The sequence below is a fragment of the Corvus kubaryi genome, unplaced genomic scaffold (genome assembly GCF_017639235.1).
Source record: "Corvus kubaryi isolate FWS band 111438036 unplaced genomic scaffold, C.kubaryi_AGA036_p1.0 split1-131, whole genome shotgun sequence".
In the NCBI taxonomy this organism is placed as follows: Eukaryota; Metazoa; Chordata; class Aves; order Passeriformes; family Corvidae; genus Corvus; species Corvus kubaryi.
In genome coordinates, this window is record NW_024582073.1 from 5000267 (window position 1) to 5012836 (window position 12570).

A 12570-nucleotide genomic window follows, 5' to 3' on the forward strand; every position below is an offset into this window, starting at 1 on the left:
CTTTTACTTCAACTTTGCTCACTGCTCAGTATGGATTAAAATTTTGAATTTGACCTAGAAAGAAACAAAGTATTAGTGACATGTTGTGAAATCAGACATGCCAGTTGAAAAGTAGGGTTTGGAAGAGGATACTCTTATCCAGTGCATTATAAATACAAAAAGGACCCCTGTCCACCATTATTCCCTCCTCCCCACAGCCATATTACCAGGGCCAGCAGAGATCTTTCCCTCCAGGTACTTTGAGCATACTGTGGTTTTAATACAGACACATGACAGTAAGAGCCACTCATTCTTATTTCCTAGAGTTCAAGCAGTGATGAAAGGAGAGGGGTCTGGTAGGGAACTACTGTGTGCTTTGAGTTGTCCAAAAAATCTTGTCTTTCTGATAACTAAAGATAAATAAAAGGCTTCCTTGAATGTCACAAGACAAGCGCCCAGTCCTCCGCTATGACACCAAAAATGGAGAAAACAGGGAAGCCTGGGATGCTACCAGTGAGACAGAGTTTACAACCCACCACAGCAGGGATGGATGTTTCTTTAGGTGCCTATGCCCATCTGTTCTAGGGCCAGCAAGAAACTGTGGCCTGGTTCTGAGGTGTCTCTGGTGACTAAAAATGTATTTTATTCCTTTAAAATATTGATGTATATAACTGTTTTGAAGTACATTTAATCTGTCTGGATTACATCAAAGGTTTAAGGCTGTATTTTGTGGGGGGGAAAAGGAAGTTTGAATATATTAACTGTAAAAAGATCCCTTCAAGTCCATTCAGCATGCTTACCTATCCTTTCCTCTTCACTTAGTCTTAATCACATTCATGCGTAAAACCTAGCTTGACTAACTGGCAAGTACTTGAGGTTGTGCAGTGCATGTTTCAACAAAGCAAAGCTGTGTTGTCAAATAAATACCTTACAATATGCATTTCCAGGTTTTCCCAGGTTGTATCACCTGATTCCAGATGGGGAAGTTACCTGCATTAAGATCAGCCGTACCGATCCCCATGAAAATCTGGCCATTAGGATTGTGGGAGGCAGTGAGACCCCTTTGGTTCACATTATTATACAGCATATTTATCGAGATGGGGTAATTGCCAGAGATGGAAGATTGCTGCCTGGAGACATGATACTAAAGGTACAGTACTGTGGAGGTATGAGATAAAAATATCCTGACAGAGAATAAGATGGTGTAAGTCGATCATGATGAGATTTGCAATGTTGCATACAGAAAGATGTTCCGAAGTTCAGAGCACCACCTGTAAGCCACTATGATTTCCTAGCTTTTGCTGACCCCAGTGGTAGCTAGGGACACTTGAGGCATGCCAAGGTTGTGCCATGTCGTCTGCTTTATGTCAGACAGATTTGGCCAAAGGTATTTCCCAGGATCCCAATGTGGGCATACTTCACTCTAGCAGTGAATACAAATGCCTCTGGATGGTGGTTCCCAGAGGCAGCTGGATAAGCGTCCACCAGCCAGCTGTGTGTTTCAGGGAGGCTTTTTGTCCTGGTGCCACAAAGAGCAGCAGACTTAATGGCACCACTAAGACAAAGCTCTTCCTACAGGCACATCCAAACTGCACAATGAAGCTGTGTCTGTAGCATGGATGGGCCCAGCCTAGCTCTTCCCAACCGTGGCTGACTGCCCAGGATTTACCAAAGATTCCCATGAATTTCAGCCCCATCCTGGTGCAGCTCATGCTTTTTGTGGTACTCAAGGCAGCAACTTAAAGCTAGTTGATCTGTGTCTCTCTGGGTGAAGTCGTCCCCACCAGACTGCAGCAGAACAGTCCCGTCATGCCCACATAGGCAATCTGCAAAAGCAAACACCAGCCAAATGCTTTTGTTCATGCTGGGGAGTATTTCTGTTACATTTTGGAGATGTTTCTTAGTAGTTAAATGGTTCAACCTGTGCAGTGTAAAGCTACATGGAAATAACTTGTCTGATTCAGGTTTTCTAGCCATTGATGAAATAAAATCTTGCAACTGGTTTTCATTTAGCAATATAAAGTGCAATGCCTAGTCACTCTTACACGTATGAACATGATGGGATTGACTGGAAGCTCTTTTTTCTCTTTCTTTTCCACAGCCAAATTTAAGAAGTGGTAGTTATGCAGTTTTACTGTCATCTGAATTAAATCTTACCTGGAAAACACTGAGAAAAAAAGAAAAGTCTGATTCTCTGGTGCGGTAAATCAGCATAATTGTTAGTAAATATCCAGGGCATTTAAACTTCTACTTGAGGCTCTTTCCTTCTTTTTAATTAGAGATTCATTAGTGAAGAACATTTTTTACTGTACCTTGAACAGCTGGGAGATAAAGAAGAAGAGAAACAGCAGGAAAACAGTGGGAGTGAAAGGAAAGGCTGGCAAGGCAATTTGAAATCAGAAGCCAGTGGAATAAAACTAAGATATATGGAAGGATATTGAAGCTTGGGAAAGAGCAGTAAGAAAGATGAAAACTAGCTTGTATGTCTGGAGACTATCAGGGAGAAAGGGGAAGAAAAAGGGCAGAAGCTGTATGTGCAGCGCATCCTTTCCTGGAGGGGAAGATTGTTCTGCACCAGAAACTTGGCCTTCTGTGTGACACAGTTTGAAATAGCACATGTCACTTCATATGAAGACATCTGTGTAAATAGATCTGCCCTCCCCAGTGCCAACTCCGAAGAGACTGTCTTTCTGCTGCTGATTTACACTTCTCTTTTCCAGGTAAATGGCATGGACATCAAAAATGTGCCTCACAACTATGCCCTGTCAATCCTGAAGCAACCCTGCCATGTACTTCGACTGACGGTGCTCCGAGAGCAGAGATACCGGTGCCGAAACAGTGGACTTTCCCTTCATGCTCACTGCAACAGGGATGACAGCTTCCATGTTGTGCTAAACAAGAGCAGTCCAGATGAGCAGCTGGGAATAAAGCTGGTCCGCAAGGCCGACGAGCCAGGCGTATTTATTTTCAACTTGCTGGAAGGTGGCATGGCTGCCCGTGATGGACAGCTGCAGGAGAATGACCGGGTGCTGGCCATCAATGGGCATGACCACCGCTACGGCAGTCCAGAGAGCGCAGCCCAGCTGATACAGGTTTGTCATCCGCACTTTGATGGGGTTTGGACTGTGCAAAGGCCAAGCAGTGTTTTTTCATCGTCCATTGCAAAGCAGAGGTCAAACACTGATTTGTTTATTTGGTATAGGGAAGGAGTCAAGGTTGGATGGGAATTTACTCCTCTAAAAGCTCCTTGGTTTTTGTGGGGACAAGTGTGAACATGGGCATGGACTCTCACAGAGGTGCCTGCTACCATCAGGTTTTGGAACATACAGAGCAGTGTAAACATCTGTATACTTTGAGCATCGCCAAAGAGTGATGCCAGCTGCCAAAAGGCATGCCAGCCTGCACCCTGGGAGCACTGGTTCCAGCAGAATCCTGACTCCTCTGGCTCAGGAGTCACAGTGCTCTCTGGTTCAGCCCTGGCGCAAACCAGAGTAGCCTACGGCAGTGGATGGCATGTTTCAGGATGAACATCACCCTCTGAGACTCAGTGATTTCCCACAGATGTGCTTTACAGCTGAAGGTAGTCCACACCTTAGATACTTCTTACCTAAATCCAGTATATGGAAATCCAGATGTTTTGGAAAAATTGATCTATAGCTGTAGTTTTTATTAATCACTGTTTAGACTCGTGGAGTACTAAATGAGTGCTAGCATAGAACTGTCAGACAAAAAAAACCCTCGTGCCTTTCTCAGCTACAAAATTGGTCAGCTTTTGCCTAATTTTCCCTCCAGAACCATTTTGGGTTTTTTGTTTAAAGACTATGTTTTTAGAAAATTTCGACATAAAAAGCAAAGCCAAGAATCTTTTGTTGCTTTTATCTCATATTTATAGCCATTATTATACTTGTGCAATTTTGAATTTCATTTGGAGGCATGTAGAGTGTTCACATATTGAAGAATTTCATAATATGAAATAACAGGACGTCAAATCAGGCCAGCTGCTTCTCCTTTCTGACAGGTATAATCAGGGTAATATAAGTCAGACTGAAACAAACAGTCAAATCCACCCATTTTGTGGAAAGGATTCCTGTGTTAGCATAGATTCACAGCTGGTTGTAGCCAGCTTTTATTGTGAAGTTGATAGCATAGGTGAAGAAAATTTCATCCCCTTACATAATGCCAGTCGTTGAAATTCTGGTCCAGCATCTTTCTGGATTACCTTATGTAGCTCACTAACTGGGAACAGAAGGCAGAAGGGGGAAGGTTTAAATTCTCTGAGGGCAACAAGTCTGGAATGAAAAACTTTCTAAAAAACTAGTATTCTTGGAGCAGTTCTTTATGGCTACAAAACAAGGCATCAGTGCTTCATAAGCAAAAAACATGTGAGATGAAGTGGAAAAAATTACTTACAAGACTATCCACATACAAGTGTTTAAAAATGCAGCTAAAGCCCTTATTGGTCTCCAAAGAGTGGATGTTACTTATAGTAATGCTTGAAATGCACACCAGTCTCCAGGAATTTAAACAAGCCCATCAAAGGGGAGATTCAGGTTTCCAAACAGCCAGGATTACACTGCATTGATGTGAGCTCTGTGAATCACATTTGTCTAATGCAAAATTCCTGGAACCTGTGTCTTTTTTGTTGTGTTTTTTCATCAATTATCATTTGCCTTTCCTGTTTCCATGTTATGCCAGAGAAAAACCTTTATACTGAAGCCACAAGTGTTTTGCATTTGCCTCTTACACGAAGGGATATTTCACTGTGTCCTCTGATTTCTCAACAGCATCCTGCCTGTTGAGAGCTCAGCATGTCGCTTGCAGTGCATTGAGGTCTTCTAATTTATGGTGGTGAAAGCTACAAATACACCATCAGTTTCTTTTAAAACAGACCTAACATTCACGAAAAGGTGTGGTGGCTTGTTAAGCCAAGCACAGCTGGAAGACTGTCTGATTTCTGTGGAATCTGATTATTTTTGACTTTTAAATAATGAATAATTGAGACAAATCTGATTCTTGAGGCCTATAGAAATTATACACCAGCATATGTGAAGCAGTTGCTAATCAGCAGATTAGATGTCTGGCTGTTTATAAGCTCTAAGCTCTGTCACAAGAACTGAAATGAAACAAACATATAAGTGCTAATTAGGAACGTGCACACATCATAACACTTGGGAGTTTGCTGCCTCCTGTTTGTCACGTCATCTTTAGCCATGGCCTTGTGTCAGAAGGGGCACTTTTAATCTAAATAATGAGACATTTCACATCTGTTTTCCATGAGAGCGACAAGAAAAGGAGCAAGGTAAGAGATCAGGGGTGCTCCTGTGAGCACATCAAGCCAAGCTACATGGGCTGAGTCAGACTTTACTGACCCCAGATGTTCACCCTCCTCTTCACCTCCTTCCCCCACCATAGTTCAGAGCAGCTGCTAGGGACAGGTGAGCTGCTCTTCCTCCCAACAACTGCCTCTGACGAGCAGGCTGTGATGTGGAGCGTATCTGTGCTCCATCATCCCTGCAAGGAATGGGGCAGCTTCTGCCAAGACCAGCACTGCTGCCTCTTTCTAAGATGCAATTACCTACTAGATGCTCAGAAGTTGCCACTGTGTCTTTGCCTTCCTGCTTGATTTGCCTTGGCTGTAACAGATTTTAATTCTAGTAGATTGTTTCAGCTATTACTTGGACTCAGTACCAAAGCTAACCTCCTTTCTTTAATTTTCACTTCAGCATAAAATATAGAGAAAGAACTGTGGGAAAAGCCAGTGGTAAGAGGGAGGGAGAGATCAGAATGAATCAGCAATGAATAATCTGATCAGTAGAAGCATTAATGGGTTTTTATATATATGTAAATACAAAAGCTGTTCTTGTTGTTTGGATAACTTTCTAAACCACTCAGACTTCTGAGAAACTGCTCAGCTTGACTGGCCTGTAGACAAATGTGCCATTGCAACAGAGACTCTTGTTGAACTTTTGCTAGTTGTTCTATGAGAATTAATCATGTTTATAACCTTTCTCTAAATAACCAGCTTTGAGGCTTACCATGTGGCAGCAGATGAGTTTCAAAATGAAGTTGTGTTAAGTTGAAATTGTTCATTTTAGGGAAAACTGTATTTTCCTGTCCTTGGGAGGTTTAATCTTGTATTTTTCAGTTCCACCTCAGTCCTGTTACAAACTAGGGACCAGGGTGGTTTCCTTTCTCCCAACATACGGAATTCTGCTTTTGGGTACCAGTTGAGTCCATGAATAAGTATTCCATAAAACCAGATCTGTTAAAAATGCCGAGAAAGATACCTTGAAATATGTGTGTATGCATCAAACGATATATTATGAAGCTGTGAAGATTTGAGTTTCTAATTTAAAAAATAGCATCCCCCAAGATATTGGGAAAGTAACAAAGAAGTGCACATTTTTTACTTCATTGAAAATAGCACAGCTGGAACATGTGTATTTCAGGCTTGAAGTTGGAGGTTTAAGAGACGTAGGTTGCTTTTTCTTAACTAAAATGATATTTTTCCAAAGCTTTTTTTAACTCTCAGCTACTGCTATTGAATTCAGCTCCAGAAAGGACAAACCAAGCTATAAAAACAAAAATCCCAGAAGCTTCCTCTGGCTCCTGTTAATTGTCTGTGGCAGATTTGATTTCAATAGCACAACTGGATCTGGGTTTGGTTTTCAGCTGCTTGCTCACTGCCAGCTTTCCTTGGAGCTTCTCCCCAGTGAGCAGGGCACATCACCGTGCCAGCAAGCGAGCCAGGAGGTCTGCTGCCCCCGGGGCTGCGGTACCAGCAAGCATTGCAGCTGCAGCCCCAGGAGCACCAGGCCTCCAGATGTGTTTGTGGGGGGTTGCACGCAAGATCCTGAGCAGTTCCTCGGGTATAACCTGAGAGCAAGCAGGCAGGAGACCCTGTGCAGACTGGTCCTTAAGAGCCGCTCCTGCCTGGCACAACACCAAGGTCTTTAGGCTAGAGAGAAGGAGATCAGAGGATTAATTTTTATGTCTTCTGAGCATGCTTCTATAGCGTTGAGGTTATTTCTACACTATTCTTCTTTTCAGTTCAGTATATTGGTTTATGGCAGACATCTATGATTTATCCAGGTAAACCCCACTCCCTCTCAGCTTTATCTTTGTATCACTGTTGTCTTAAACAGATTCATATGAGCCTCACTGAGGGGCAAATGAAGCCATTTGCTTCTAGGGAAACAATACAGATTCAATAAGACAGAAAAAAAATCACCTGTACACAGAATTACCACTAATATCAGGCACACACAGAGCACCTTAAAAATAGTAAGCCAATGTTACCTCAGTAGAAGCATTGCAGCATCTCTCAGGCACACAAGTATTTTGACTGCATTGTGCAAAAAGGCCTAGAAGTGCTTTGAGTTTGGATTAATTGCTTTTGAAGCTACTCTTCCTAGAGTGAGAGTTTGAGTTACTTTCCCATCCTAAACTCTATTGCTCTGTGTCCTTGCTTATGCCCACCCTCTTTATCTGTGCTCTGCTGCAGTAGGATTCTATTTCATGAAATAAAATCCCTTTTCTCCCTTTCTTTAAGCTTCCTTACATTTGTCATGCTCATTGCATGCAAGTGGACTTAATTACATTGTTTATAACCTACTTTCACCAGGCAAGGCATAAGCACATGGTTTCAGGGTTAATTGTATCTTTTTCAGCTTTCCCATCCATTGGGCACCACCAGCTCTGGTAGTCTGTCTGTCTCTGCCATGGCAGGCAAATTGCTGCTTTGCAGTGGTATACACAGGTGTAGGTGAGAGCTGATCGCCACTCACTGTGGTGGATCACTGCTTCCAGTCAAATTTGGGGCAGGTAGAAAGGATTTTTTAGAGTTAACACCAAATTTTCGAAAGAAGTATTAAGTAGCTGGCAGTAAACTTTTATAAACTTTATTGACCTGAACTGGTGCTGCTGTTTTATGTTGCAGCAACCTCATTAATGGGAAAGCCGACCAATGTTTAAGCGGTACCCGCATCTCACAGACTCTCTGGGGCTGAGGTGCAGGGGTTTGTTGCACTGGGGCAGTGGGATTCACACTGTACCTCCTCCCACAGGCCAGCGAGAAGCAGGTTCACTTCGTCGTGTCGCGGCAGACCAGGCAGCAGACCCCCGACCTCTTGCAGGAGACGGGCTGGAATTACAGTGCTGGCAGCTCCCAGCCTTGTTCCGCCGAGAGAAACAACCCCAGCAAGGTGAGGGCACTTGTGTGGTTTCTCTGCAATCCATGGGACAGGGGAATGGGAGAGCTGCTAGTGTTTTCATGTCTCAGGGTGTTATCTCTGGTTTCCGTCAACAGAAGTAGCATGTCTTACTTGGCAATGGAAACACAAAAGCTGTGCTGCTCATTAGTTATCCCCTGGTTCTGCCCAGACTCCACCTGGGGTGGGGAGGGAAAGAGAAGGCAGTGGGCAGTGGTGGGGCAGGTGCTTATGTGCACACAGTATCCTGGCCACGGCCACAGATCTGACCAGCAGTGCGAGCCAGCACAGGACAATGCGCTCCAACAGAAAGAAAAGGTTTTTTCTTAAGTTTCTCCATATGTAGCACAGTCTTCAGACAAAACGCTGGCCTGAAAGTTTCCCATAAGCTACTTGAAAATTACAGTAACTATTAGGCTGTTGGTCATTTATTAAAATGCCCATGCCCTGACCCAGCTGTCAGTTTGGTGGCACACAGCAGCTCTGGTCGCCCTGGTTGCTGTGAGCATGAGGACTTTCTGTGGAGCTTTGGACTGAAAGCATATTTGTTGTGCTCTAGCAGCACCTGGAGCTTGCATGGTGTGGGGTCTATAAGGGCTGGCAGTGTGCAGCATGGCTGGACCCAACCCCGGGACACAGCACGGAGCAGCCATCTTGCCCGGATAGGGCTGTGGTTACCAAACTGTGCCCCAGCTGCCCCTGGGTACCTGGTCACAGAGTGTGTTTAGTGCATTTAGACTTGTAATATTCTCTCTGCTTAAGGCAGAGAGACGCTAATACTCAAACATATGAGGTATTAGTAGGAACCAATGCAGCTAGAGTTTTGAAAATATGTTTTCTAAGTTTACTCTGTGTTATTCTTTGCATTTTAGACAGAGCAAGGCATGTCCTTGAAGGAACTGAATTTTTTTACTTCACTAAATTAAAAGTCACATGCCTGGCTAATTTACATTAATCACCCTTAATGTCACCACTTATGCAAATCCATGCAAGTTTGACCCTGGCCACCAGTGCCAGGGGTGCATCAGGGAGTTGTACAGGGCAGGGCTTAAGTTCATTCTGCTTGATGGGTAGCCAGTTGTGTCCTTAAAAGGACCTCTGGACCAAATATTGGATGCACAGCTGTCAGCCAGGAGGTAACTCTAGCTCTGGATTTCACAAATTTTAAAATATACCCATTTTTGCAGGTCTTTTAAAACTACATTATTCAGTGTTTTTATGTGTTAAAAAATACTAGTATATATTTACCTATTTTTAGTTTTCCTTTTCCACAAAGTCACAATCACAGCTCCTGTTAGGTGGGATCAGATCAGCAGGAGTTAAAGCAGAGTCAATGTTCAGTAGCTACTACCAAGTAGCAAGTAGTGCCCAGCTAATCATGCATCTGAAAAGGCATTACTTTTTAATGAAGCAATGATTTCCTTAGGAAGATATGTGGAGGACAGCAATTAGCTTGTGCTGCTACTGTATGCTTCCTAGGGAAGATCCAAGCACTTGCTAACTCTACCGTGTTGGTCTGCGTAATTAACTGGTACCACATGGGAACACGAAATATTTGTCTCTCTCTGGCCTGAGATCCTCATTTTCTCTTTGTGTACCAAGAGGTGTTGGATGGCAGTTCTTGGTAAGACTAACAACATTTTGCGTAGCTGTGAGATTGAAGGCACAATGTTGGCTTTGTAACAGTCCTTTAAAGACTAATGAGTAAGTGCTGTAAAGACTAATGAATCATCTCTTGTTGGATAGGCCATAGCTTTTAGGGGGATTTCCAGTTTGCCACAAGAGATGACTACTACATAAGCACATGAGTGGGTGTGCTGCTGTGGGCTTCTGTCCAGTGCCACCATTTGGGCACTTTCCAGGGAAGATCGCAGCCAAAAAAAGAAAATTTCCTACCTCCCTTTAGCTTTGTGTGTACATAGTGGAGGGCTTCTATCAGAGAAAATGCTCTGGCAAGAGATCAGCAGATCAGTACAGCCGGTAGACACAATGAGCTTCATGCACTGTGGACTTTTGGACATTACTAGAGTGTTAGTTGCCCTTTTATAGGGCATGGCTGTGTCAGTTCAAATATTTCATGCTATTTTGCTGAAGGTTTAACTGAACATAATTTGCAATTCAAGATCTTTAAACTGGCTTTGGAAGACTTAAAAAATGTTATTTATTTTAAATAGATATTAGTGCAGGAGTGATGCTTGCAAGCCTAGGGTTTGTACAGTGTCCTAATGCAGCACATGCTCCTGCCCAAAACCAAGGTAATGCTTGTTGGCTGGACCTCACTGTCAGGGGAGTCACCTACGTGAGTGTGGTTTGATGAGTCTGCTACCTACTGCTGTTGGTGGGATTGCTTTATTATGTGTGATTAGAGGATTGCTAGCTGCCCTGAATTCCGGTTAATTTTAAGGTGTTTTTTGTCCCCTGAGCTTACTGTAGGAGGTGATATTAGAAGGTCAGGAATGCTCTCTTTGAGGGAAACTGCTCTCACTGTATACATGGGCTGAAATCAGTTCTCCACCCTTGGCTGTATTCGGCACCAAGAATAAACTCTAGCTTCTAGCAGCCGTCTAGCTTGTGCAGTGGCTCAGGAACCACTTTGGGCCAAGCTGTTGGCCTCATGACAGCCAACCTCCATCTGTATGGTGTGAGGAGGCGCCTCTCAGGCCAGTGGCAACCAGCCATGTGGCCCACAAGGCTCTGGATAAGAGGATGATCTCTTGGGACCATGTCCTTCTCTGGTGGTAGTGATGCCAGGTGTATGGTGTGCCAAGAGATTGGTCCTGCACAGGGTCTCATGGATCTGTTTTCCTCTGTACAGAGATAGGGGAAGCACAGCCCAAACTGTTCTGGCTGCTGCCTAGACTCAGAAAAGAGATGTCACAAACACTTTCTTGTGCAGCTGAGGTTGCGAAGCCATGCTGTAATGGATAAACAGGCCCGATTCAATTCCTTTGAAGTCAGTGGGAGCTTTGCCATTCATTAAATAGCACTTGTTTTTAATTGAAACTGTTTTCTTACTTCTTTCAAATGAATTGTCTACTACTTAAAGCAAAGAAAATGTTGCTGGAGCAGGCAATGTTTCCTGACCATACAAACAGGTTAACCTTCAGGTGAAGTACATTTTCCAAACAGACCCAGCAATGGTTTTTGCCTGCACGTGTTATGGCTTTGATGTTGTGATAATCTGCTGTAAATATTTATTTTCCAGTGAATATACAGAAAAGGAGGAAAAAACAAAAAGAGGAGGAGATGAACTGTTATGTTTTTTTTCTCCTGACCTCGAAGGTCACTTCAAAATGACAGAGAAGGACAATTGTTTAGAAGAGAATGCATTGAAATGCAGTCCCTGATAAACACTGCCTTTTAACTGGTTTACTTGCTACCGATTATACCTCCAAGCAAGTTCTACGTGTGTTTACTAAAAAAGGCTTTACTTTCCTTTCATCACTGCCATCATCTCAGTCAAGTCACCCCAAATCCTTTCTGTCTGCAGCCATGCAAAAAATGACATGGGAAAGAGTAGCTTCAAAGGAAAATTGGTCTTTTGTGGCTGAGCATACAAGTACTAGTACTTTTATAATTCTTCGTTGAAATGTAGCAGGACAATTTGTTCCCAAGCACTACTTTGAAATCTTTCTCTCTGTGCTTATTCCTCAAAAGGTAGTGATAAAATTATTGCTGTAATGGTTTTGTTGTGTGAAACTGGATGTACGCTGCATAAGTAACAGGACTGGTCTCTCACTCAGAGCCACAAATAGAATACCAATTTCATGTTTTGTTACGAAATTTTGGACTGCAGTTTTGTGAAAATTAGTAGTGCCCCTATCCCACATGTTTCAGGAAGTGGCCTTTTCCTAATGGAAAGCCATTCCTTTCCAATGGAAAAAGGATATTTTTGCAAAACATGGATGAAACGTTAAATTTAATTTGCATGAAGATAGAACTACTATGTTTAAAATATTTACACCTTAATGACAAAGGTGAAAGGTTAAAATTATCTGGATCAGAACCTAAAGTTTATCTGGAAGACAACATTTTCTGAAGGTTTTAAAACCTTCAGAAATTTTTAGGTTTGTTTGCAAGCCCTAAACCAAATTACTCTGACATAGTGCCTGTGTTCTGCAGGGACCACGTCTAATATGTCCAAACAACTGTGTTAGTTCGGGTTTGCTCCCAGAGACTGAGAGATCTCTTTCCACTGAGCTCTTTGCCTTTTTGTTTCTGGAGCTCTGTGGCAGCCACTGTTCATCTGCTCAAGCACGTAGAAATCCTCTGCTAAGCTTCTAGAAGGTCCTGTTTTGTTGTTAACATCGCATCATTGAAATCTTGATGTGGAGTTTGTTCCACCAAACATACCTTAAAAAAAACAGAAATCAAAGACATA

General features: G+C 42.9%; 1 protein-coding gene across 9 annotated transcripts in view; it reads left to right on the top strand.

Annotated features, from left to right (window-relative positions):
- Window positions 1-12570, top strand: part of LNX1 (ligand of numb-protein X 1) — a 123486-nt gene that overhangs the window by 97244 nt on the left and 13672 nt on the right. For all 9 annotated transcript variants that reach the window (XM_042053400.1, XM_042053397.1, XM_042053401.1 and 6 more), the window contains 3 exons: window positions 927-1129; window positions 2700-3071; window positions 8046-8183. In XM_042053400.1, the coding sequence (XP_041909334.1) occupies window positions 927-1129; window positions 2700-3071; window positions 8046-8183 (713 nt within the window). The remainder of the gene's footprint in view (window positions 1-926; window positions 1130-2699; window positions 3072-8045; window positions 8184-12570) is intronic.